The 23,919-nt window shown below is 38.3% G+C and overlaps 1 protein-coding gene across 2 annotated transcripts; it reads left to right on the plus strand.

The window, feature by feature from the left end:
• The first annotated feature begins 9,569 nt into the window (after positions 1-9,569).
• On the plus strand, positions 9,570-13,457 carry LOC135623453 (uncharacterized). 2 transcript variants are annotated; one of them, XM_065126440.1, is made up of 5 exons: positions 9,570-10,153; positions 10,588-10,749; positions 12,739-12,837; positions 12,939-13,094; positions 13,183-13,457. In XM_065126440.1, exons 1-5 carry the CDS (start codon positions 9,674-9,676, stop codon positions 13,312-13,314), a joined length of 1,029 nt encoding a protein of 342 aa, XP_064982512.1. In that variant the 5' UTR covers positions 9,570-9,673; the 3' UTR covers positions 13,315-13,457. The 2 variants fall into 2 exon arrangements, with proteins under 2 accessions (XP_064982512.1, XP_064982511.1); XM_065126439.1 differs by having other exon boundaries at positions 9,575-10,144.
• The last annotated feature ends 10,462 nt before the right edge of the window (positions 13,458-23,919 follow it).

The raw sequence follows: 23,919 nt of genomic DNA on the forward strand, positions 1-23,919 counted from the left end.
TTCTATTGTCTTATTTTTATGCATTTTTCTCCTCTTTTTGAATCATATTGCTGTTGTAGTTTTTCTACCCCTGTTAATGTAGTTTTCTCTCTATTCTTCACAGCCACCACACTCCTCTTATTAGATCTAGGTTTAGGTTAAAAGAGATATGAGCTATGGGTTGTTAAAGCTCATTATGGGCTGAACTTATGGGCTATCAGCCTAACAACCACTTCCTTCAGCCCATAAAGGAGGCTGTCTCATAACTCTTCAACGTGAAACCATGCCGACCGACTATCGGCACATCTCCTGCTTTTCTTTCGTTTAGGTCTTTGTCAACATGTCTGCTCCATTATCATCTATATGAATTTTTTGAAGTTGTAACTATTTCTCTTCAAGTACATTTCGAATCTAATGGTATCTGATATCTATATGTTTTGACTTGAAATTAAATGTTGGGTTCTTACACAAATGGATGGTACTCTAGCTGTCATAATTCATCATATAGTTTTTCTATTTCAACCTCAAATCTTGTAAGAATTCTTTCATCCATAACATTTATTTGCAAACCTCTATAACAACAATATATTCTGCCTCTATGGTAGAGAGAGCAATACACTTTTACAATCTGGATTGCCATGACACAGCTCCCCTGCAAAAAAAGTAAGTACAAAACTTGATATGGATTTTATTGTATTTATATCTCTTGTCATATCTATATCTGTATAACTTGTCAGTAGAGGTGGTTCATCTCCAAAGTTTAAATAAACTTTAAAGCTTCCTTTGAGATATCTAAGGATCTGCTTCACTGTTGCCTAGTGCTTTTTGTTTGGATTTGCAATAAATCTACTAGTTACACTCACTGCATATGTGATGTCCGACCTCGTATATACCATTACATATATTAAACTTCCAACTGCTGAAGTATAAGGAACCTTTTGCATTTTCTCTTTCTCATCACTTGACGGACTCTGTTTCGAGCACAACTTGAAGTGACCTATAAGAGGTGAACCAACTAGCTTTGCTCATATTAAATCTTTTTAATATATTCTTGATGTATTTCTCTTACGACAATCAAATCTTCTTATTTTTTCTGTCACGAAAAATCTTCATGCCCAATGTTTGCTTTGTTAGCCCCATGTCTTTCATTGTAAAAGATTTAATTAGTTCCTTCTTCAACTTGTCAATTGTAGACATATCTTTTCCAAGGATAAGCATATTATCAACATAAAGTAAGAAAATAATAAAATCCTCACCAAACCATTTGATATATACACTATGATCCGAAGCCGTTCTTTTATATCCATTTTCGGTCATAAATGAATCAAACTTTCTGTACCATTGTTTTGGAGCTTGTTTCAACCCATAAAAGCTCTTCTTCAACTTACGAATAAAGTTTTCTTTACCTTTAACTTTGAAGCCTTCTGGTTGCTCCATATAAATTTTCTTCTCCAAATTACCATGAAGGAAAGCTATCTTTACACCTAACTACTCAACCTCTAACTCCAAACTAGAAGTAATACCAAGAGCAACATAACTAGATGATATTTTAATAACAAAAGAAAAAATCTCTTCAAAATTAATACATTTCCTTTGACCAAAGCTACTTTAGTTGAGAATAATATTCTTGAGTCTTCAGCCTAAAAACTCACTTGTTCTTTAAGGTCTTCATTTTCTTTGGTAGTTGCACCAAATCATATGTGTGGTGTGGTTTTTCTGTAGAACATCTATCTCTTCCTACATATCAACTAACAACTTCTTTTTTTGCTCACTTTCAACTGATTCCTAATAACTCTCTAGTTCACTTGCATTAGTTAGTATCATATACTCATATGTGGAGTATCTTCTGGAAGGTTGACGTTGTCTAGAAGATCTTCTCAACTGAGGTTCTACGGAAAGTTGTTCCCGAACTTCTTCTTACTAAACATATCCTACAAGTAGATCAACATCGGGCTCTATACTATCTTCCTGTACATCTCCCCATCACCCTGATATATTGGAGTAACTGGGTCATAATTTACTAATCCTTTTGCAGAAGTCTTGGCTGATGCCTTCTTCTTCAAATCCTTAAAGGTTTGATCCTCAAAGAAGAATATATGCCTTCTGCTTCTAAACACCTTTTGCTTTTATAAATCCCAAAGCCTATAACTAAACTGATCATGTAAGTAGCCAAGAAAAATATATTATTTTGTCTTACCATCTAGCTTGGACCTCTCATTGTCTAGAATATATGCAAATATGCGACAACCAAACACTCTCAAATTCTGGTAGGAAATATCTTTCTCTGACCATACATGCTCTATAATATCACCATCTAGGGTTGTACAAGATGACAAGTTGATCATATCAACTATAGTCCTCAAAGCCTCATCCCAAAACTTTTTGGGTAGCTTGGCTTGTGAAAATATACATCTGATCTTTTTCAATAATGGTATGATTCATTCTCTTTGTAATTGAATTATGTTGAGGTTTATCGGGAACTGTCATCTCATGTTGGATATCATGTGACATGTAATAATCATTAAATAATCCTATATACTCACCACTATTATCTGATCTTATGTATTTTAATTATATTTTTGTCTCCCTTTCAACTCTAGCATAAAACTTTTTGAAGGCATTAATAACCTAATTTTTTATCTTCATAGCATAGGCCCAAACTTTCTTGGAAAAGTCATATATAAAAGTAACAAAATAACGTGCACCACTAATGCTAGGAACCTTAATGGATCAGGAGTTTTTGTCCTCAAATGACTACATATATCTATATAAATATGGTCCAAGCATGTATTTTTCTAGATTATGCAAGATTAGCAAATAAAACTTTGTATTGTTTACCAACTAAACAATCAATACAAGGATTTAGATGTGTACCTCTAAAGTCTAGTAATACCTCTCTCGTGGAAAAAGTTTGCAGCCCCTTCTCGCTCATATGTCTCAATCACTTATGTCATAACTCCATGTTGAAGTCTTTCTCTATAGTATTTAGCTGCTCACCACAAGCTTTGGCCTACAACTTGTATAAGGTGTGACATTTCTTTTTACTAGCTATAACAAGAGAATCTTTATTGAGCTTTCATTGCCTTCTATGAAATCTGTTATTATAATCTTCATCATCTAATCTTCCAACTAAAATTAAATTCAACCTCAATTCACCTATGCTAGTGGTATTTTCTGTGCCATAGTTGCCCATCTTGATAACACCAAAATTTTTAGACCTATAGGTAGCAAAAATCAAAGAATCACCACCCTATACTGTAGTTGTGATATTATCTTCTGACTATGTATACTCAACTTCTTTTTCTTTTTTCTTGCTCTTCTTAGGTTACTTGTATTGGTTCTTGTAATGCCTTTCTCACTATAGTTATAATAAACAATATCTTTTCTTGATCTTGACTTCTACCCATGCGTGAACTGATTTTATCCTTGGACTTTGACATTCCTCAATTCTCTGAGATAGGTGCTTGTGAATTATTTTGAGATGTTGCTGAATTTTTTCTTCTCAACTCCGCATTCAACAAATTGTTTATTACTTGACTCATTGTGACAACATTATCTGGCGTAGAATTCTTAAGGAAAACTACCAGTGTCTCCCAACTTTTTGATAATGAACTAAGAAGTAACAATGCCTACAACTCATCATCAAGAGACATTTTCATAGAGGATAATTGGTTAGTGATACTCTGCTTTTCATTCAAATACTCAACAATAGAAATACCCTCTTTATATTTCAGGTTTATAAGTTTTCTTATCAAGAAAGCTTTGTTGCCAACTATTTTTCTTTCATATAGACATTCTAACTTTTTCCAAAGAGAATATACATAACTTTCAGTAAAAACATGGTGAAAGATACTATCATCGAGTCATTGTCGAATAAACCAAACTATTTTTCGATTTAACCTCTTCCACTCATTATCTATCATAGTTGCGGGCTTTGCACTATGCCCTGCAAAGATCCATACAAATCTTTGCAATATAAGAGATCTTTTATTCTTAGTTTCTATATCATCCAATTGTTTCTATTCAAGCTAATCATGCGAGAAAAATTACTCGCCTCCGTATTCGAACATAAAAATTAAATCACCAAAAACATGCTCTGATACTAGTTAATGAGATATAAAGAGAGAAACTTTTATATATGAACAAATATAAGTAGATCATAACATATAACGGAATTAAATGGAATCATAATAAAATATGACACCGAGATTTACGTAGAAAACCCCTCCAACGTGAAGGGTGAAAACCACGAGACAAATCAGAAAATCCACAATAAGAATAATGAACATACAGATCTCAAAGTCTCTTGTCCAAAATCCAAGCAACACTCATAACAGAATAACTAAGATACAAGGATTATGTCACTCTGTGCACAATATCTAAAATCTCTCTAAGTAATCACAGTAAGAATTTACTATATATTTGATCTATAGTAGATAATAACACTACCTAGATGATTAAGAACAGTCTTTCTGCATCATCCTTCTTTTTTTTCTTTTCCTTGTCTTATTTTTCTATCATTTTCTTCTCTTTTTGAATCACGTTACTACTACAGTTTTTCTGCCTCGTTACTATAGTTTTCTCTCTATTTTTCGTAGCCACCACACCCTCTCATTGGATCTAGGTTTAGATTAAAAAAGAGATAGGCTATGGGCTATTAAAGCCTAATAATTTGACTATGAATATGAAAGAGAATTCGAAGCAAAATCAAATTCTAATTCTAATCAAACAAAAAGTTCCATGACAACATTATCTTTAACACTTGTTTGCTAGCATTTGTCCTTCTCTCTCAACCCTTTGCTTCTGTCCGCAGCTGGCTAGGCTGCACCATTCTTCACTTGAACAAAGAACAATGATGGGAACAGTGCATCAATACTCAGTTCCATCTCCATCCTCCACTCCTGGCACGTCCATTTCCATCGGATAAAACAGTGGAGGGGCCACTTTCTCTAAACTGTGCCATGTTCTGCGTTCTGCTGCGGGTTAAAAGCGAGACAAGTCACAAGAAGCTTGTTGCAGATGCAAAGATAAAAGGGAGGAGCAGTTGAAGAACTTTGAACGTTGTGCTTCTTTTGGGCTTTTCAACAGCTGGTAGCGTGTAATGGCCATTCTTCAATCACTTTATTCCACTCCTTGCTGAATGCTGTTGTTCTGATCCCATCAGACATGGCCTTCAAGTTCATGAAACAACAGTGTCTTCTGTGCAATGATACACCCAATTTGGTATCTTCGAGACAAATTGATCTAATTCATTATTATTAACTTGAGCTTAAGTATTTAGAATAATGACTTGAATTCATCTAGTTATCATGTATTAAATCTTCAAGTCGTGACAAATGATACAAGATTACCTAATATTAAGTAAAGGATTACTCATGAACGAGGCTAAATAGAATGTAGACACATTACCATATAGAGCCATCAAATAATGAACTTGATGCGTGTGCTTAAGAATTTTTCTACTGGTGATTTAAGCTCATTAATTAATTGATCAATTATTTCATTCAACTGATTCATCACACAATTACTTAATTCAATTCTTCATGGGTTGTAACTCATGAGCTTCATTTGCATGGATCACTGAATCATGTTTAAAAGAAAATAAAGCTTTAACTTTAAAAAATGCTTCATTATTGAAATAAGTTCTGTATAAGAACAATGCTGATTTATTTTATGTTTAGATACTGAAGTGGTAATGTTTCATCTCCTTGTACAATTTGAGCAAGGATTACGGGCTTCCCTCTACGACTACTATATTTTTAATAAATATAAATTTAATTTAACCAAGCTTAACTCAACACTCATCGTTATCAATTTCTAACATGATATCCGAGTCATATCGACAGAATAATGAAGATAAGTTACGTCGATGTGTAATAAGTGAAACAATAAGGCATTAAAAAGAGTAGAATATTGAGTTGAATCGAAAAAGAAATGAAACGTACTACGATGGACCAGTGTAGTATCTTATCGAAGTATTAGTCATTTGTGTGATTATGTATTCTCCTGTATTTTAGATGGGAAGAGTCTTGTACAAGACAAATTTATAGGTTCAATTATATGCTTAGACTCATGGCAAGTTTACTTAATGGTCCCATTGTGAGACAACAAACAAAAACAATACTTCACTTATCCCGATCATAGCCAACACTTTGATCTTATCTATCAAGAAGCCAACTTGTACCCTGTGAGTCTTTGGACATGTATATTTATTTATGCATACATGTTTAAAGCAAGGATGATAATTAATGAGAAATGCTTGAGAAGAGAATGCAGCTTCATTAATGTGTCAAAGTAGACTAATGTTGATGATAAACTCAGACACAATGATAGCTTGCAACAGCATTCATGCAGCACACTGCAAACACCTGCCATTGTACCTGTGCTCCATGCTTGAAGAGACACCAACTTAGATGGGAAGATACAGGGAGAGTCGAACTCTCTGGGCTGGAGAAAGATGGGGTGAAGTAACATCTCTTCGAATCCACTGTTCCTTGAGATTGTGAGAGTGGAGCTAAAGCAACTGAAATTTTCCTAAAGTTCTGCAATAGAAGAAACATGGCAACATGTGTAGGATAGAACAAGAAGAAAGAGTAGTGCTGCCATGGAGGACAAAGAACAGGAGAGTCAGAAGTGAGCAGTGGGAGGAGGGAGGACTCCCACAAAAGGGGAAGTTGAAAGCTACACCATCACAAACTTTAGATCACTGAGACAGCTCAGTAGCACTTGGTACTTTGTCATTATCCTTCCAAGTGGAACAGAGGGGCCTGTCTTGGCAACATTTCTGTTTCTGACTAAAAACAAAAGGAATCATTCTCATCTGAAACAAAAAAGAAGAAGTTTTTTTTCAAGCAGAAGCAAAACAGGTTGTTTTTGTTGGGAAATTGGAGTCTCATAGATCCAAAAACAATTGGAAGTGTTTTCCGGAAATAGGCATGATTTAGTAACCTAATTTAACGATGAAAAAAAATGATAAAAAGAGTATTTAAACCCAATATATTAAGACATGATGATTTGATCCATCAACTGAACTACTAATTTAAATTAGTGTATCAAAATGTTGAAACTTAAACCAGTGAGAATACATCCATCCAATCCTCTTAAGATTTTCATGTAGAATTCCATTAAGATTTTACAAATTTTCCTATCTAAAAGCTTGACATGATTGACATATGTATAATATATGTTTAGTTATGATTTTAAGTTATTAATTATATTCTAATTTCATCCATAGATAATTATATTTCACTGGAGTCTTTCATCAAATTTAATATTATATTGGTTCTTATATCATTTAATAATAATAAACTCTCAAATCATTTCCCACGTCAAATGTGAGACTAAAATTACATTTGAGTGTTCTTAGTCATAAGTAAAACATATTATCAATATATTTGAAAATAAGAAGAAGTGGGCTAATTATATATTACCCCTATAAAAATTTATATTAAAATCTCTATAGTTATGAAAATAAAAATTTTAATTCTATTTATTCTAATACTATTGATTTTACCGATGGAAGATACAACACATTATAAAAATGATGGATAAAATAATATTTTAAATATCTCAATTATATATATTTTTTGTTAGTCAACTGTTATGACGGTGATGGATGACAATGCCACTAGAGACCATACATAGTTATTGTGATTATGATCGACGAGAATGACACAGTGGTCGATGAGAATGATATTGAGAATATCCTTAGAGATGAGCTAAGTAGAATCCTAGAGGTAGAGTTGAGGGACTTCTATAGTTTCTTGTAGGGGGAGAAGGAAAATAAGAGAGAGTGGCGGCAAGAGGTGAAGCAAAGGAAGAGGAGAAAAAAAATGATGCTGATGCTCTATATCTATGTCGATGTTGCTCAACATCTATGTCGATACAAACGTAGATATAGAGTAATGAGAGGGCCACTTGACATTTGTATTAGTGCTGACACAAATGCATATGCAAAGCGTCACTTAGCATCTACATTGGCATTGACATAGATGTAGAGTAGTGCCACTCTATATCTGCATCGGTGCCGACTTCTACATTTGTGTCAACATCGATACATATGCTAAGTGACCCATTCTTTGCTTTGCATCTATGTCGGTGCCGATATAAATATAAAGTATCAACATTTGTATCATCCTCTTTCTTCTTTCCCTTTGCCTCACCTCGTGCTATTGCTCTCCCTCCTCTTCCTCCTCCCTCTTCTCCAATCCCTCATCTTTCTTTCCCTTTTTATCACTCCGTATCTATATCAGTACCGATGCAAATGCTAAACGATGCTCTACATCTGCATCTATGTCGACATCGATGCAGACATCAAGCAACACTCTGTATTTGCATCTATATCGGCACCGATGTAGATGCCAAGTGACCCTTTCGTAACTCTTTATCTATGTCAGTGCTAATGCAAATGCCGAGTGACATTGATGTAGATACAAATGTCGGTATTTGCATCATCATCTTCTTCATCTCTTTTTACCTCACCTTTCACTGTTGCTCTCAATTCTCCCCTCCTTTTCCCCCCTTTCTTCATCCCTCATCCTTCTTCTCCCTTCTATAGCTTTGTATTTGTGTTGGAATTAATGCAAATGCTGAGCAACACTTTTTATCTGCGTCGCTGCTAATGTAGATGCCTAGCGACACTCTGCATTTATATTTATGTTGGCACTAATGCAAATGCCAAGCGACCCTTACACGGCTCTTCATTTATGTTGACGCCAATGTAAATACCGAGTGATGCTGACACAAATGCAAAGTGTCAGCATCTGCATCATCCTTTTTGTCCTCTCCCTTTGTATCACTTTTCACTGTTGCTCTACCTCCTTTTCCTCCTACTCTCCCTTCTTCCCCCTTCCTTATCCCTCATCCTTCTTCCCCCTTTTACAACTTTGTATCTATATCAACACCGATATAAATGCTAAGCAACACTCTGCATCTGCACCTATATTGGTGCATATGTAGATGTTAAGCGATCCTTTCGCCACTCTGTATCTTTGTCGGTGTCGACATAGATGCTGAGTGGCATCGACGCAAATACAAAACGTCGACATCTGCATCGTCCTCTTTCCCTTTTACTTTACCTCATATCTCGTGGTCGCTCTCGCTCCTCTTCCTCCTTTTCCCTCCGTAAGAAGTCGCACAAGTCCCTCAACTCTAGCTTTAGAACTCTACCTAGCTCATCGCTAAGGACATTCCCATATCATTCTCATCGATCATCATATTATTCTCATTGACAATAACCACAACAGCCACTCATGGTTTTTAGCAGCATTGTCATCTCCCACCACTACAATATTCGATCGAGAAAAAAGAAAACGTAATTAAGATATTAAAATTATTTTTTTCTCATTATTTTTATATCCTTCTTATATGTACTGTATTATAAAACTAATGATGTTAGGATACATATAATTAAATATTTTATTTTTATGATTATCGATATTTTAATATAATTTTTTTAAATCAAAGAAGAAATAATATTTAATTAGGCCGGAACGTAAAGAAGCACAGTTTACCCACGTGCATGACTACCAACGAAAGAGGAAAGAGAAGCTCCTTAACGTTTCCCTCTTTACATTTATTTATCTGCCTCCTCTTCCGCATTCTTCGGCTTCATTCTATCGTATTACTTCTCTTCGCAAATTCTGTCTGCACTCTATTCTACCCGAGTCGAATTGTGGTTGTCGTGTGGTCTCCCATGGCGTTCGCCGATGCCGTCTCGCTGTCGTCCACACGCCGCAGCCTCCGGTGCCTCCTCTTCAGCTCCTCCTCTTCCTCCTCCAGGCCCCACGCCGCCGCCGACTGGAACCACCCCCTCATCGCGCCCCCTCCTCCTCCTCCACCGCCGCCGTCGCCGGGCAAGAAGAGGGGGATCACGGCGGCAGCGTTCCGCGGGCTCGGGTGCGCGTCGGCGGCGGCGTCGGATGCGCACGCGCCGGCCGCCGCCGCAGCGAGGGCGTCGGCGGAGTGGCAGGGGAAGCGGCCTCGGGGGAGGAGGGGGAAGAAGAAAAGGAAGAAGGAGAGGGGGAGCCAGGTGGGCGGGGGGGACCTCTGGTGCGCCCCCGGGATGCCGTTCGCCGCCGAGGCGTCGGTGGACTGCGTCGCGGCGCACCAGCCGATGGTGGGGAGAGGAAGGCTGGATGCTGCGTCCGAGCGGATCCACAGAGAGGTAGTACGAGTTGGGTTCTTCCAGTAATTTCTTCCTTCTCCTGTTATTTCCTTTCAAGCCTCGTTTCTTCTTGATTACTTGTTTTACATGTACAATTCTAATGGGGAAATATTAATTCATGTTTTATCTTCTAAAGAATGAAATTTCGGATGTAATCTGCTATTTCATCGGCCAATTCTCTGCAACTGCATAATTATCTTTCTTCTCTTGTTTACAAAAGCTTATACATGGATTTAGAGCGACACATTTCTTCTTCTATATATTTTTTTCTTTTGTTCCTATCTTCTTTTATAATCTTTCCTCGTCTTCGGAGAGTAAAGAATCATTTTCTCATTGATTTTTAGCCTTTGGTATTGTTATGTATATATATGTTATAGCAATGGTTTAAGTGTTGTTGACTTTTGGCTTTTTGTTTTTGACATCTTATATTATGCTGATTGCAGCGGTTTTTCATCCCTAGAAGGGTCAGCCACCAAGAACAGATCTCATCATTCATGTATTCTCCCCCAGATCTCAGTACACCATTTTTTGGACAAGATCTTTTACCATCAGGGCATCTTCATCGCTTGCAAGGATATCATCGGACTCCCAGTGGGCTTGAGGAGGTGATGCGCCCTACTTTTTGAGTGAAATGACCTTTTTGTTATCTCTCTCTCTCATTTATAAGTTTAAATTATTTGTGGTCTTACAAATTATTCTGTTCACTAATGGTCTTGCTACCCTTATAAATTTTCATCAACTGGGAAGATGCTTGCTTGTTTTTTATATGATATTATTCATTGATTGACTTTTGGTAGTTTTGCGCACAGGTTTATTCACACCATGGTTGTTTTGCTCATATGTTTGTTTATTTTAGGGTAATTTTTTTCATATATGACATGAATTCCTATTAAATCTAAAATTATAAGTTTGGAACTGCACCATGGTGTCAAGAAATTCTATATCTGACTATTAGTCCATTCACAAAGGTACTCCCCAGAAGACTTGAATAGGATATTGCTTTACATAGTATTTTGAGACACTTGGTGATGGTCTTGCTTAAATTTTTCTGCTTTCCTTCGTAAGTATATTGAAAGTAACACCTTGAACATTAGTCTGATGATGGTGTACCACGCCAATTTACCAATGATTGAGGGTTTGAAATCTCATTCGTTATGTTTTTGAGAGTGTTAGCTAGTTTAGTTGGTAAAGATCTTGACAGTTTATTGCAAGGTCTTGAGCTTGAATCTCGCCTTCGCCACTTATCATTTGTAAAAAGAAAACTATATTGAAAGTAATTGTGATCAACAATCTAATTTAGTGTTTTGGTATTGTCTCAATGTATATCAAAACTAAAAAATGAAAAACTTTCATCGTCATAAGGGAAGGCCTTAGTCAATCAACTCACTGCCATTAACCAGGGGAGGGGTTGGCCAAGAAGACTTGCTCGGCTATGGCAGAAACGGAGGAGGAAGTACATGGTGTTATGGCAAGTTTCTTTGGATTCAACATAAGTTACTCATATGATAATATTTCAGACTGTTTAATTAGTAATAAAAGATATTGCAAAGCAGAGTGGCTGATACTGATGAAAAGACTGCCCACATCCTACTTTTGATAATAGAGTGGTCTTTTTATAACCATGCTATGATGCTTCAATAGTATAAGCACAACAATTTGAAGTCTCATTGTTATTTCGTATTCTGACCTTGCATTGATTATATATTATTCGTCACTAATTTTAGCTTAATCTATTAACTAGAAGCTCCTGGTCGTCCTTTGTAGTGATCCTAATGATTCAATTCAATTTGATTTTAACTTTCTTAGGGGCATCCTGTATCATTTCTCTTTCCATCATTTTGTCTAAAATTCTTGGATCATCTACTCAACATTGAAATTTCAGTCAAATCAATCTATATCTTTAAGAGTTTTAGAGTTTTGGCCTGTTCCAACAAGTATTGATTGGATTGAGAAGTTTCTGCTGGTTTGCTAGTTTCCGATGTTTCAGCAAGTTTGTCTAGTTATATGCTTCACTGGAATGGTGTTGTTAAGGCTGGTTGGAGATTAAGTAACTATCGCTTCAGTATTTTAAAGATATTGAAATGATAAGTGATTGGTTACCATGATTGAGCTGAAAGAATATTAATTATTTTAGCAATTGTTAATTTGTACAAATTTCAAAACTTTTGACCATTCCAATTTCTTAAGCAGTGCATTACAAAACAAATAGACTCCATTAAAACAAAGATTGACATTAAACCCAAGTTTGTCATGTACAGTTTTAGTTTCTAAATCCTGTTAAAAAAATATAAACTAATTGTTGTGCATAGGTGTAATTGATTTTAGAAGCGACTGTTCTTTAGTTATAGTTTGATCAATCCATATAGAGAAGCTATTTAGTTTTACGAATCCTTTCCACTGCCCTGCTATCTGAGTTTTTAGCCTAAGTTATAAGAATTTAAATAGTGAATTACCATGCTGCAAGAATGATGATCAGGAGAGTGCTTCAGCTGATGATGAAAACTGAAATTAGAGTTTCCATCTATTATACTCTCTATATTCACGTGGCACATGTGAAGATTGATCGCTCACTCATGCTTGCCTTAACATTGCAGATCATGATGTTCCAGAGTCGAGTTTTGTTAGGTGGTGGACTGGATGTATACGATCAGTTCCGGGATTGGCGACTTGATGTTGATAATATGTCATACGAGGTGTTTAATTTTCTGTAACTCAGTACTTCTTACCCTTCTACCTTGCAGTATTTATTCTGCATTCAAACGGAGATCACTTTACCATTTCCCCCTCTTTACAGGAACTGCTTGAGCTAGGTGAAAAAATCGGGCATGTGAGCACGGGGTTGAGAGAGGAAGAGATTGCACGCAGCCTCAGGAAAATAAAGCATTCAGTTTTTGGTGCTTCAGCAAGACATTTATCAACTGAAACTGAATGGAAGTGCAGCATATGTCAAGTAGGTCTTCTTTATCTCTGTTTTCAAAAGGCTGAAGCATTCATCCCACAATCGCAGATGGCTAAGTGCTTCATCTTTTGTCACGCAGGAAGAATACAAAGTCAGCGATGAAACAGGAAGGTTGGAGTGTGGCCATGGCTATCATATGCATTGCATTAAGCAGTGGCTTCTGCTAAAAAATGCTTGCCCTGTTTGCAAGTCACCTGTTCTTAAAACCTAATGTTGTTGATCGACACTGGAAGCCACATTCCTCACTGTTCTTCCCCTTTTCCCTGTACAGCTTTCAGCTCTCTGACATACAGTGTATTATTAATTCATTTGGGTTGATTATACCTACTATTAAGATTGTGGTATCTCCGTGAAGTCTGCTTTGCCACGACTTCTGATTGCTTTGAGCATTTATGATTATTGCAACCACAACTCATATCTGCCTTGAATATTTCACTGATTGAATTCGTAAAGAAATGTTGGTGAATATTTACTAGTCCAAGGTGTGGATTGCTTCGCATCATTTGCAAAAGCAATTAGCTTCAATGACTAATGACAAAAACAAAGACATTATTTGCAGGGCATTCTGACCATGAATTATAAAATTTATGCATGCAACCTTCCTTTCTGTCCATACTCCATCCCTATTTAGGTGCTCCAATTTGCAAGATTGCTGGTGGGTGTCAAGTGTTTTGATATCTATCTTTAATATTTACAATAACTTAACTCCATATTCTCTCTCTCTCTCCCTCTCTTCTCAATTACCCTTCACTTATACGCCCCAATAGATAATATCTAAAGGAGGCCATTTGGGCCTGTCTCCCCATATTGCCCATGTAGAGAAAACGTCAAAAAGGAAAAATTGAGGTAGTTGTAGGCCATCTCTTCCGTGGACCAAGTATAAAAGTTAATTCTCGATTCATGTCGAGAGACTCTTTTCAAGAAAAACTCATGCTCAAGAAGGATCAAGGGCTAACTTGAATGTCGGAGGGATTGAATTAGGAAACTTCTCCTGACATTAGTCTTAGTGCAAGCAACGCCTCGGAAGCTCGACACCCCCACCTTGGAGATACTTTAGGGCCTCCTCGGGGCCACTTTAAATACTCCTATGCCTATAAGATTGGACCACGTTAGGTTGATTCAAATGTTGATGATAATTTTTCCTAATATTTTGGCGCTAGAATGAGGGCTTGATATCATAGGAACGTTCACCCGCTAATCTTCAATGAACGCTCTAGTGAGGAGGCCCTGCCTCCAACACATAGCTCTTTTACTTAGGGAGTCAGCTACCATTCTTCCCAAATGTAGATACGTCCACTTCGGCACAAACTTCAATGTGGTACTAGCGTATGTTCAATGACTGAGGCCTCTCACCGCTAGGGATGAATTTGAGCCACCTGCTCGTTCTTACCAAGTTATTCCTAAACCTCACCCATCAGGTATAAACACTCACAAGCATGATGTAGGCTATCACCTTGCTCTTGCCTTAACTAGCCTAACAAGCAATGCCACCATCTTAGCCACCGTCGATGTCGATTGGCACCGACACCCATTGGAATCCCCCTAATCGACGTAATACAAGCATCTTAGGATCGCCTAACGGCCATAAAATTGCCAACCGAAGGAGCACCCCGCTCCTCAACTGTGGAGTTTAGTGTACCACTACACCGTCGCTCTGCTCTACTCGAATCCGAGGTTAAATCGACATATTCAATTGATGATTCCCTTAGGGTCCAATTGCAGCAAATGGACCAATGCTTAGATGAGATACGATGAGAGTTTCAATAGTCTCGAGAGGAGAGTTCAGTTGATCCTACCTTGGTTCAATCCTCATTCACTTAAATATCTAAGAAGAACCAATCCCAACAAACTTCTGCCTCCCATCACTAGAAGCATTTAATGGCAATACCAACTTGATAGAATACACTACCGCCTTTCGTGCCCAAATATCTCTGTATGACACCTCGGATGCTCTGATGTATCATGTGTTCCTAACAACTCTATGAGGCCCGGTGAATGGTACACTCGCTTGAAGCTACTCTCAATCGAATCCTTCGCTTAGCTTACAAAAGAGTTTGAACTCTATTTCTTTGGGAATATATATCTAAGGCCATTGATAGTGATACTGCTCAAACTCAAGCAAGGGGAGAAAGAGATATCCTTTGACCCATCTGTCACTCATGATTCAATCCTTCATGATGAGGCTCATGCCCTTTTACCTTTTCTAGTCATTCGTGGAGAGGCCACCAGCGATGATACTCGAGGTTCTCCAGAGGGTTAACTAATATATAATTGTGTAGGTAATAGTCTTAAGTAAGTGCGAGGAGACACGCAAGAGACCATGGTAGGAATGACGATTGTTAGCTCCAATCTCAAGGCCACTACGACGATGAAGACATGATCGACCCGAGTTGCCTCGCTCGTGGTCTGAGTCGAATCTCCTGAATTTGACGACAACCAATGTTTTATTACTGATAAAGGAAAAAAGACTCTTGAAGGACCCTAAATCGATGAAGACACTACTAGAAAGGAGGGACAAATCTAAATACTATTGTTACCACTATGATTATAGCCATAACATAGAGGATTATCATTATTTAAAGGAACAAATTGAGGATCTCATTCATCAGGGGCACCTTGAGCGATTTGTCTAAAGGCCCCGAGAACCTTTGCCCCGACCTTAGGGTTTAGTGGAAAGACAAATCAATATTATCATTAGTGGATATATCTTGAGAGGAGACAACTCATTAGGTCACAAAGCCTATGCTCAGCCACCATTAAAAAATGCTCGAGCTCAAAAGATAACTTAGAAATAACCTTCAAGGAAGAAGAGATGCAGTACCTCAACCCAAACTATGACGATGCTTTAGTGGTCTTTATAAGGATGATTAATACTTGCGTAAAGAGGGTTATGATCGACACCAGTAGCCCTATCGACATTCTCTATATTGATGCTTTTCAAAAACTTGGGCTCTCGGCGAATAATCTCACCCCTATGACTTCTTCACTAGCGAGGTTTATAGGTGACACCATCTCTCCTCTTAGGACCATGAGTCGACACATCACATTTGATGATGACCAAATTTATGGTGGTTGACATTGTTAGTCATAAGTACCCTATAAGCTAATCACATGAATGATGACACATGCAATATGCTGCATAATATTTTTATTTATTATTATTATTATTAGTATTATCTCACTTTATATTGTCTATTTGATATATTATGATGTTCTTGGATCTGTACAATGAGAATTGGATCATGATAATTAGATCAATTAGCTTATAAACATAGATCATAAATATTTCTGGTCATAAGTTACTTGAGAGGGGCATTAAGATAGTCGGATAGACCGGTGTGCTATATACCCATCCATATGATGGAGGCGATTGGTCTCATAATCACTCGTATGAGGATGGGATATTAAGGGTTCAATGCGGATGCTCATTGGAGAATGAGTTCACTGAATGATCCGCTCACGGAATGCTAGATGGTTAATGATACCTTATTGTCAAACAATGATTTTATAATATCAATTGTGTGTATGGTCCTTAGACTTGAGACACTAATGATGTCCTATATAAGTACTCCACTCTTTGATACTAGACTTATAGGTCTAGAAGTTTTAGTTCTAGCACAACTAGTCATCGGGAGTGATAGTCAACCTTACGAAGGCAATTGAGTGTCGATAGAGGATCATCTACTCTTGGTATCATGAGAGGAATATTTCATGTGTTCTCGCTCAATTAAATCCCTAGCTAGGTTCATTTGGATTGAGAGATAAATAAGTTTTTCGAGAGAATCCAATTAGAACAAGATTGAAGTAAACTTCGTATGAGTTTGACAACACAATATCCAATATATGGTTTTTGGGATATTAGATGGATGATGGACTATAGATTCACGGTAACTAAGGACATATAGGTCCAATGGATTGGATCCCTCTATATCATATGAGGGCTATGGCGTAGTGGTCTAATACGTCTATAGTTGCTGAGTCGAGTGAATTATTATGAAGATAATAATTCACTAAGTTAGAAGGAGTTCTAATAGGTATAACTCACGACTGGCTTAGTATTAGGCCTAGAGCGTCACACACATATGATAGATGTTGTGACAAGTAGAGGTTTGAATATAAAATATCTGTCGAGCCTCTTTCTTATTGGATATTAAATAAGCCCCTGTATTATTGGATTTTTTGGGTGAGACCTAATAACAATAAATAGTGATTATTGAATAGAGATCTATTAATCCAAGAGCCTTGGCTAGTTATATAGAGATCTAATACCCAATAGGATATGATCCATTATGGTTAAGTTGATAGGGACCTATATAAATAGGAGGGAACCAAATGGGCATAGGCTAGACTCTTTTGGTTGCTATCTTCTATTCTCCTCCCCCCCTCTCCTCCTCAGCTGGTAGCCCTATTTGGGTCATGTGGGTAGCAAGAAGGGCTAACCCCTTCTTGATCTTACCATAGTCTTGTGGTGTGCAAAGGAGAGGAAAGATCACACTACAAAAGGAGGCACATCATCATGTCATTTGTCGTGTGGATCACCGCTAGAGAGGAGTACATTTGATCTCCTTCATCTAGAGATTTGAATACATGATTTTAGGGATATACAATCTCCCTTAGGTAAATCATCTCACACATGTTACGCAATCGATTTTATTATTTTTCGTGCATCAATCTTCACATGACCATCCGATATTGAATCTTTGTGAACTTATTTTATTTTATATTCCGTTGTGCATGTGATGCTACCCAAGGTTTCCCAACAAACATCCCATCGGCATACAATACGGTCATAGGTCAACCCACACTCAACAGGCTAAGGGTTGTAATGTCGACCTACCATATAGTGATAAAATTCTCGATAAGGACTAACGTCTAGAAGTTGAGAAGCAATTCGAAGGAGTCTCGACAAATTCTATTTGATGACAGTCTCCCTACCAAAGAATGCTAAGCCTGAGGCACTGCCATTGGATTCTCAGGATTTTCCTAAGTCCCTCTCACATTTAAGGCTAATAGAGTCATTGGTCGAGGCACCTTTAGACAAGGTCTATCCCAATTAGGTCATCAAGGTCAGGGCAACACTTCTTAGGGAGAAGCGAGTGTAACTCATCAACTTTCTTAAGAAAAATACTGAGATGTTTGTATGGTCACCGAGAGACATGCTAGGAATAAACCCAAATGTGGCCTAGCACAACTTGAACATCTCACCCGAGGTTCAACGTATGAAGCAAAAACCTAGTAAGTTTGCTTATGAATGCTAGTAAGCGATTAAGTAAATAAGTTGCTAGAAGTAAGATTTATTATCGGGGTGCAGTACCTCCAATGGCTTGCTAATGTTGAATTATTTAAAAATTATAAAAAATAGATAATGTGTGTTGATTATACCGATCTCAAAAAAGCATGTCGAAAGGACAGCTACTATCTCCCTTGGATTGATGAGCTAGTTGGTGCTATCTTAGGCTATAGCTCCTTACTTTTAAGGATGCATTCTCATAATATAACCAAATAAGAATGGTGCCACGGGATTAGGAACACACCTCCTTTATCAAAGACCGAGGCATATATTATTACAGAGTCATGTTATTTGAATTAAAAAATATGAAGACGATGTACCAAAGGATGGTAAATAAGATATTCAAACACCAGAATGGGAAAAACATTGAGGTATATGTGGATGACATGATACTCAAAAATAGAATAGCTAACTAACATCTAGTGGATCTAGCCGAGATGTTTCAGGTTTTAAAGAGATTTAGACTGCGTCTCAACCCGTCCAAGTGTACTTTCGGAGTTAGCTCGGGAGAATTTTTTTTTAATTCATTATTCATCAAAGGGGATTATATATAAACCTCGAGAAGGTCCGTGCCATATTATAAATGCATCCACCTCAATCGGTAAAGGAAGTATAATAGTTAACAGCGTGAATAGCGAAGCTTAGCCGGTTCCTATCCCAGTATGACAAAAAGTGCCTACCTTTCTTCCAGACATTAAAAAATCTAAAAGGGTTCTTATGAACCAAGAAGAGGCATTTGAGGAGATGAAGCACCACCTCGCTTGGTTGCCACAACTCTTCTCCTCCACTTCGAGCAAAACTCTAAATATTTGTCTCGCTACCATCAAATAGGTTGTCAGCTTGGTGTTAGTGCGAGATGACTTGGGAATCCAAAGACTCATTTATTAGTTAGTCATATACTAAGTAGACCCAAGGAGAGAACCCCAATTAAGAGGCAAGCATTTGCACTAGTATTGGTAATGATAAAGATCCATCCCTATTTTCAAGTGCACCCTATACAGGTGGTCACCAACCAACCACTCAAGTATGTCCTTTCTTAATTTGACATTTAGGGGAAAATGTTGAGATAGTCAGTAGAGCTGAGCGAGTTTGACATTTAATACATACCAAGGGCTGCTATAAATGTTCAAGCATTGGCGGATTTCATATCGGAGCTAATCCTCTCACTCGAGGTCATGGTCAACGAACACACTCTCTCAATATAGACTTTGTTCATAGATGGTTTCGCCACCTTAGAAAGGGGTAATTACGGACATATCCTAAAAGGTCCGAATAAGCAAGTGTATGAACAAGCTCTTCAGTTCAAGTTCAAAATCTGAGGTTAAATATAAAGCCCTTCTCTCGAGGCTTCGACTTGCTCGAGAACTCTAGGTGCAAGACTTAATAGTGTTTGGTGACTCACAAATGGTCGTGAGTCAAGTAGAGGGGAGCTACGAAGCTTAAGATGTGACCATGGTGAAGTACCTTACCTAGGAGTAGTGATTAGTTCACAGCTTCTCTCGACTCAATGTGTTGTGGGTCTCTCACACAGAAAATGCCCAAGCAAATGCACTAGCCAAGATAGTCTCCACCCAAGCTTCAAGAGAGGGTTGGTCGATAGTCGAGACACTACTAATTTGAACCATCGAAAGGCATAACGTAGCCATAATCAAGGAGGAACTGAGTTAGATGGATGAGATTCTGTGCTACAAAAAAGATGGGACACTCCTCGTTGACGCCGTGGTAGCTCGAAGAGCCGGGCACAATCAAGCTCGAATAGCCGCACCTTCACCCCACACCTTTTGCATCTCCTTCAGGCCTTTCCACTGATGCTGCAATGGTGCATCCAAGGTCAGGTATGGTAGGTCAACTATTTACAAGGGCATAAAAGGCAAGGACTTCCCCTTGCATAAGTCCAGCATCAATCGTGGCCTACCCCCTTTTTTTCCTCGAGCCCAACTTAGAACTTTAGCTTCCTAGGGGCTCGAGAGATGCTCCATTTCCTGAACCGACTCTTCGGGTATATCACCGCTTTGAGGCTTTGGGTCTTCTTCGCTATAACCTTGTACTTAGTTTTTGGCCAATTAATTTTGTCTTGATGACTAGATCAAGGCTGATCCAACACCTCTACCGATGGCTTATGGGTGGCTATCGGGGCCGAACAGGGCTCTACCACACCCAACGAAGAGCGAGGCACCTTCTTTTTTAGGGCATGCAGATTCATGCCTATAGAGAATCCAAATCACAAAGTTAAGGATTAAAAAAATATCAAGTAAAGCAAGGGAAGGTTTGGGTCATACCTCGAGGAGCCAAGTTGAGACCTGCATCGATCATGAAGTCTTCATTCATCTTTTAGACTTGATCTGCCTCCTTATCCGATAGGAAGAGAGGGGTGTTATCAATGTAATGTGTCGACCAAGCAAGGTTGAATCCTCAATCTTGACTTGAACTCATGAGAAAAAAGCGCTCATTCTAACCCTTATTGTTAAAAGGGGCATTATTGATCTTGAAGCCCCCCCGAGCAACTAAGGAATAGCCTCTTTTCTTCTTGTATAATAAAAAATAAGGGACAAAGAGGGTGTGGGTCAGAGTAATATTGACACACCAAAAATATCGATAAGCACTATCATATAGTGCCATGAGTTGAGTACCATTTAAGAAGGCGATATCCTTCACCATTGGCGATAGGGCACTATCATTGAGTGAAAGGAAAGATGAAGGCCCACCTCAAGGGTATCACAAAATAAGCACAAAGACCTAGGAGTAGGGTTAAAAGGGCATTGACTAGGTTGAGGAGCTTGCAGGTCGAATTAGGCCGAGATACAATACCTAGTTCACAGGCAATCCAAGAGAGGTGCGCTTACTATTGAATTACAATCATGAGAACTTCTCATGGATTCCAAGTTTCGAAGAACCCTCAGGTTCATGGGAGATGGCTCGGATGAAGAGGACCCGACTTCTTCTGCCCTTGGACTATTTGAAGACGAATACATACATTGATTGACTAGCGACTAGAGAATTGAAAAGAACTTGTATGAGAGAGGAGAGATATTCTGACCTGAGACAAAAGAGCAGAACTAATGTTGAGAGGAGGGACTCGAAGATCGACTTACTTATCGGGAATAAGGGTGAGGTGGGAGATGCTCCTAGGGAGGCTTTGGTGATAAGGTTGAGAGCTCCTGAGGCCTTGGAGATTTTGGACTTTGGAAGCTTAAGTGGAAGAATAAGTCATGCCCTATGTGGGGAGGGGGAGTTATAAGAAAGATGTCGATCTCTCTCCTCTCACAACTAAGTTGTCGATCTCTCGCATTCCATGATCGAGACAAGTATCCCATAGGGGGCAATTCTCAAAAGAGACTGATAGCAAAAGAATCCAAAAACCGCCACAGTATAGGAGGGTCTTTGAAATCCACCATGATGAAAAGACGACCTGAAATCCGCCATGGTGGAGGAAGGGCCTCAAAATCTGCCATGGCAAAGGGAGAATTCAAAATCCACAACGGTGGAGGAAGGACTTTAAAATCTATCATAATAGAGAGAAGACCCAAAATCTGCTATCGTAGAGTGAAGACTTCAAGCCCACCACAGTCGACGAAAGATATATCTACTATGACAGAGGCACAGAGCCAAATGTGCTTGAGATATTTAAACTAGGAAACCCAACCTATGCCAAGATAAATCTACTATGGCGAAGGCACAAGGCCAAATATACTCGATGTGCATAAGTCAAGAAACTCGATCCATGCCAAAAAAGAATTTGCTACGATGGAGGTGTAGAGCCAAATATACTCGAGGTATGTGAGTCAGGAAATATAACACACGCTAAGATAAATCCACTGCGGTAGAGGCATAGAGCCAAATATGCCCAAGGCATGTGAGTTGAAAAACTTGATCCACGCCAAGATGAATCCGTTATAACAGAGGCATAGGGCTAAATGTAACCGAGATGTGTAAGTCAAGAAACCTGACCTATGCTAAGATAAATCTATTATGGTGGAGGTATAGGGCGAAATATACTTGACGTGCGTAAGTTATGAAACCCGACCCACACTAAGATAAATTTGCTATGCAAGAAGAGTATAACGAAATATGCTAGAGGCATGTGAGTCGAGAAACATGACTTGCACCAAGATAAATCCGCTATGACGAAGGTGCAAGGTCAGATAAGCCTAAGGCATGTGAGTCGAGAAACTTGACCCACGCCAAGATAAATCTACTACGACAAAGGTGCAAAGCGAAATATGTCCAAGTCTTATGAGTTAAGGAAAATTGACATGTGCCTACGGGTATCTTCTTCATGCTATAGAGGAACAGGTTAGTGATAGGTCTATTATGTGAATTAAACATCGCACTCCAGACATATCTAGTGGAGCCCCGAAGCATGCCTTCGGAGGAGGGAGGGAGGGGGACAAATAATAGGAAACATATTAATGAACAATCACTATCCGACACTTGTCACCACATTGAGGCTAACATAGAAGGAAAATGTCCTAATTGCGTTCCACATGTCTGCCCCTGCGGACAATAATCCGAAGGAGGCTGTTTGGACCTGTCTCCACCTTGTCGCTTATATAGACAAAACGTCAAAGGGGAAAGTTGGGGTAGTTGCAGGCTGTCCCCTTCATGGACCTAGTATAAAAATTAAGCCCCAACATTATACCGAGAGATCCTCTTTTCGAAAAAAAAATCCATATCCAAAAAAGAACTTAAACTAACTTAAACGTCGAAGGGATCGGGTTAGATAACTTCTATCGACATCGATCTTAGTATAGACGACACCTTGGGAGCTCGATCCCCTCACCTTAAAGCCATCTCAGGGTCACCTCGGAGTTATTTTAGAGTCACCTCAAAATGACATTGAATACTCTTGTATCTTCTAAGTTTGGATATATCGGATTGGGTCGATGACTATTTTTCCGACCAATGTACTATGCCAATCTCACAAGTTTGAAATGTCAGCTGGTAAGCAACTGAGTTGGCAGTCGATGGATAAATCCAGAGACTAATGACATATACTGAAGCACCCCAAGACACTGATGATAACAAGAACAGCATATCTGATAAAGAGAGTACATGAGCCAGCTAGTCCGGTCATAACGGACAAAGAAAGACTTTAATATAGGACCTACCAACAGGTTCTTCAATGGCGCCTAAGGCTGGTGCTTTTCCATCAGAGCGGAGTCCGGTGAAGTAAACTCTAGCAAGATAACTCAACATCAGCTAAGCTTAACCTCACCCAAGGAATGAAATTTTTGGTACTGGGCCCGTACTGATTGATCATTTTATCGGTATGATTCCAATCCATACCGACATATCAATATAGTATATAAACAAAAATATCGGAGGTGAGACAGTGACAAGTAGTTAGTATATAAAGAAAAAAATGAGCACTAAGCATTCAATTCACTGTCTTTTTAAAAGTAAAAATTCTAGGCTTAACATATTGAAAAAAAAAGAAAAAAAAAGAAACCCTCCAAAATAGGATGATTTATTATTTCGATTCATGCTTAGAACGATAATTACAGATTGATACAGATCGGCGAAATT

This window comes from Musa acuminata, chromosome BXJ2-9 (genome assembly GCF_036884655.1).
Source record: "Musa acuminata AAA Group cultivar baxijiao chromosome BXJ2-9, Cavendish_Baxijiao_AAA, whole genome shotgun sequence".
Classification (NCBI taxonomy): domain Eukaryota; kingdom Viridiplantae; phylum Streptophyta; class Magnoliopsida; order Zingiberales; family Musaceae; genus Musa; species Musa acuminata.

Bases quoted from the DNA above. Each gene is read 5' to 3' on its own strand.
- LOC135623453 (XM_065126440.1), top strand. From the start codon at position 9,674: ATGGCGTTCGCCGATGCCGTCTCGCTGTCGTCCACACGCCGCAGCCTC. The intron at 10,154-10,587 runs GTTGGGTTCTTC...TGCTGATTGCAG, and splicing joins TCCACAGAGAGGTAGTACGA to CGGTTTTTCATCCCTAGAAG. The intron at 13,095-13,182 runs GTAGGTCTTCTT...TTTGTCACGCAG, and splicing joins GGAAGTGCAGCATATGTCAA to GAAGAATACAAAGTCAGCGA.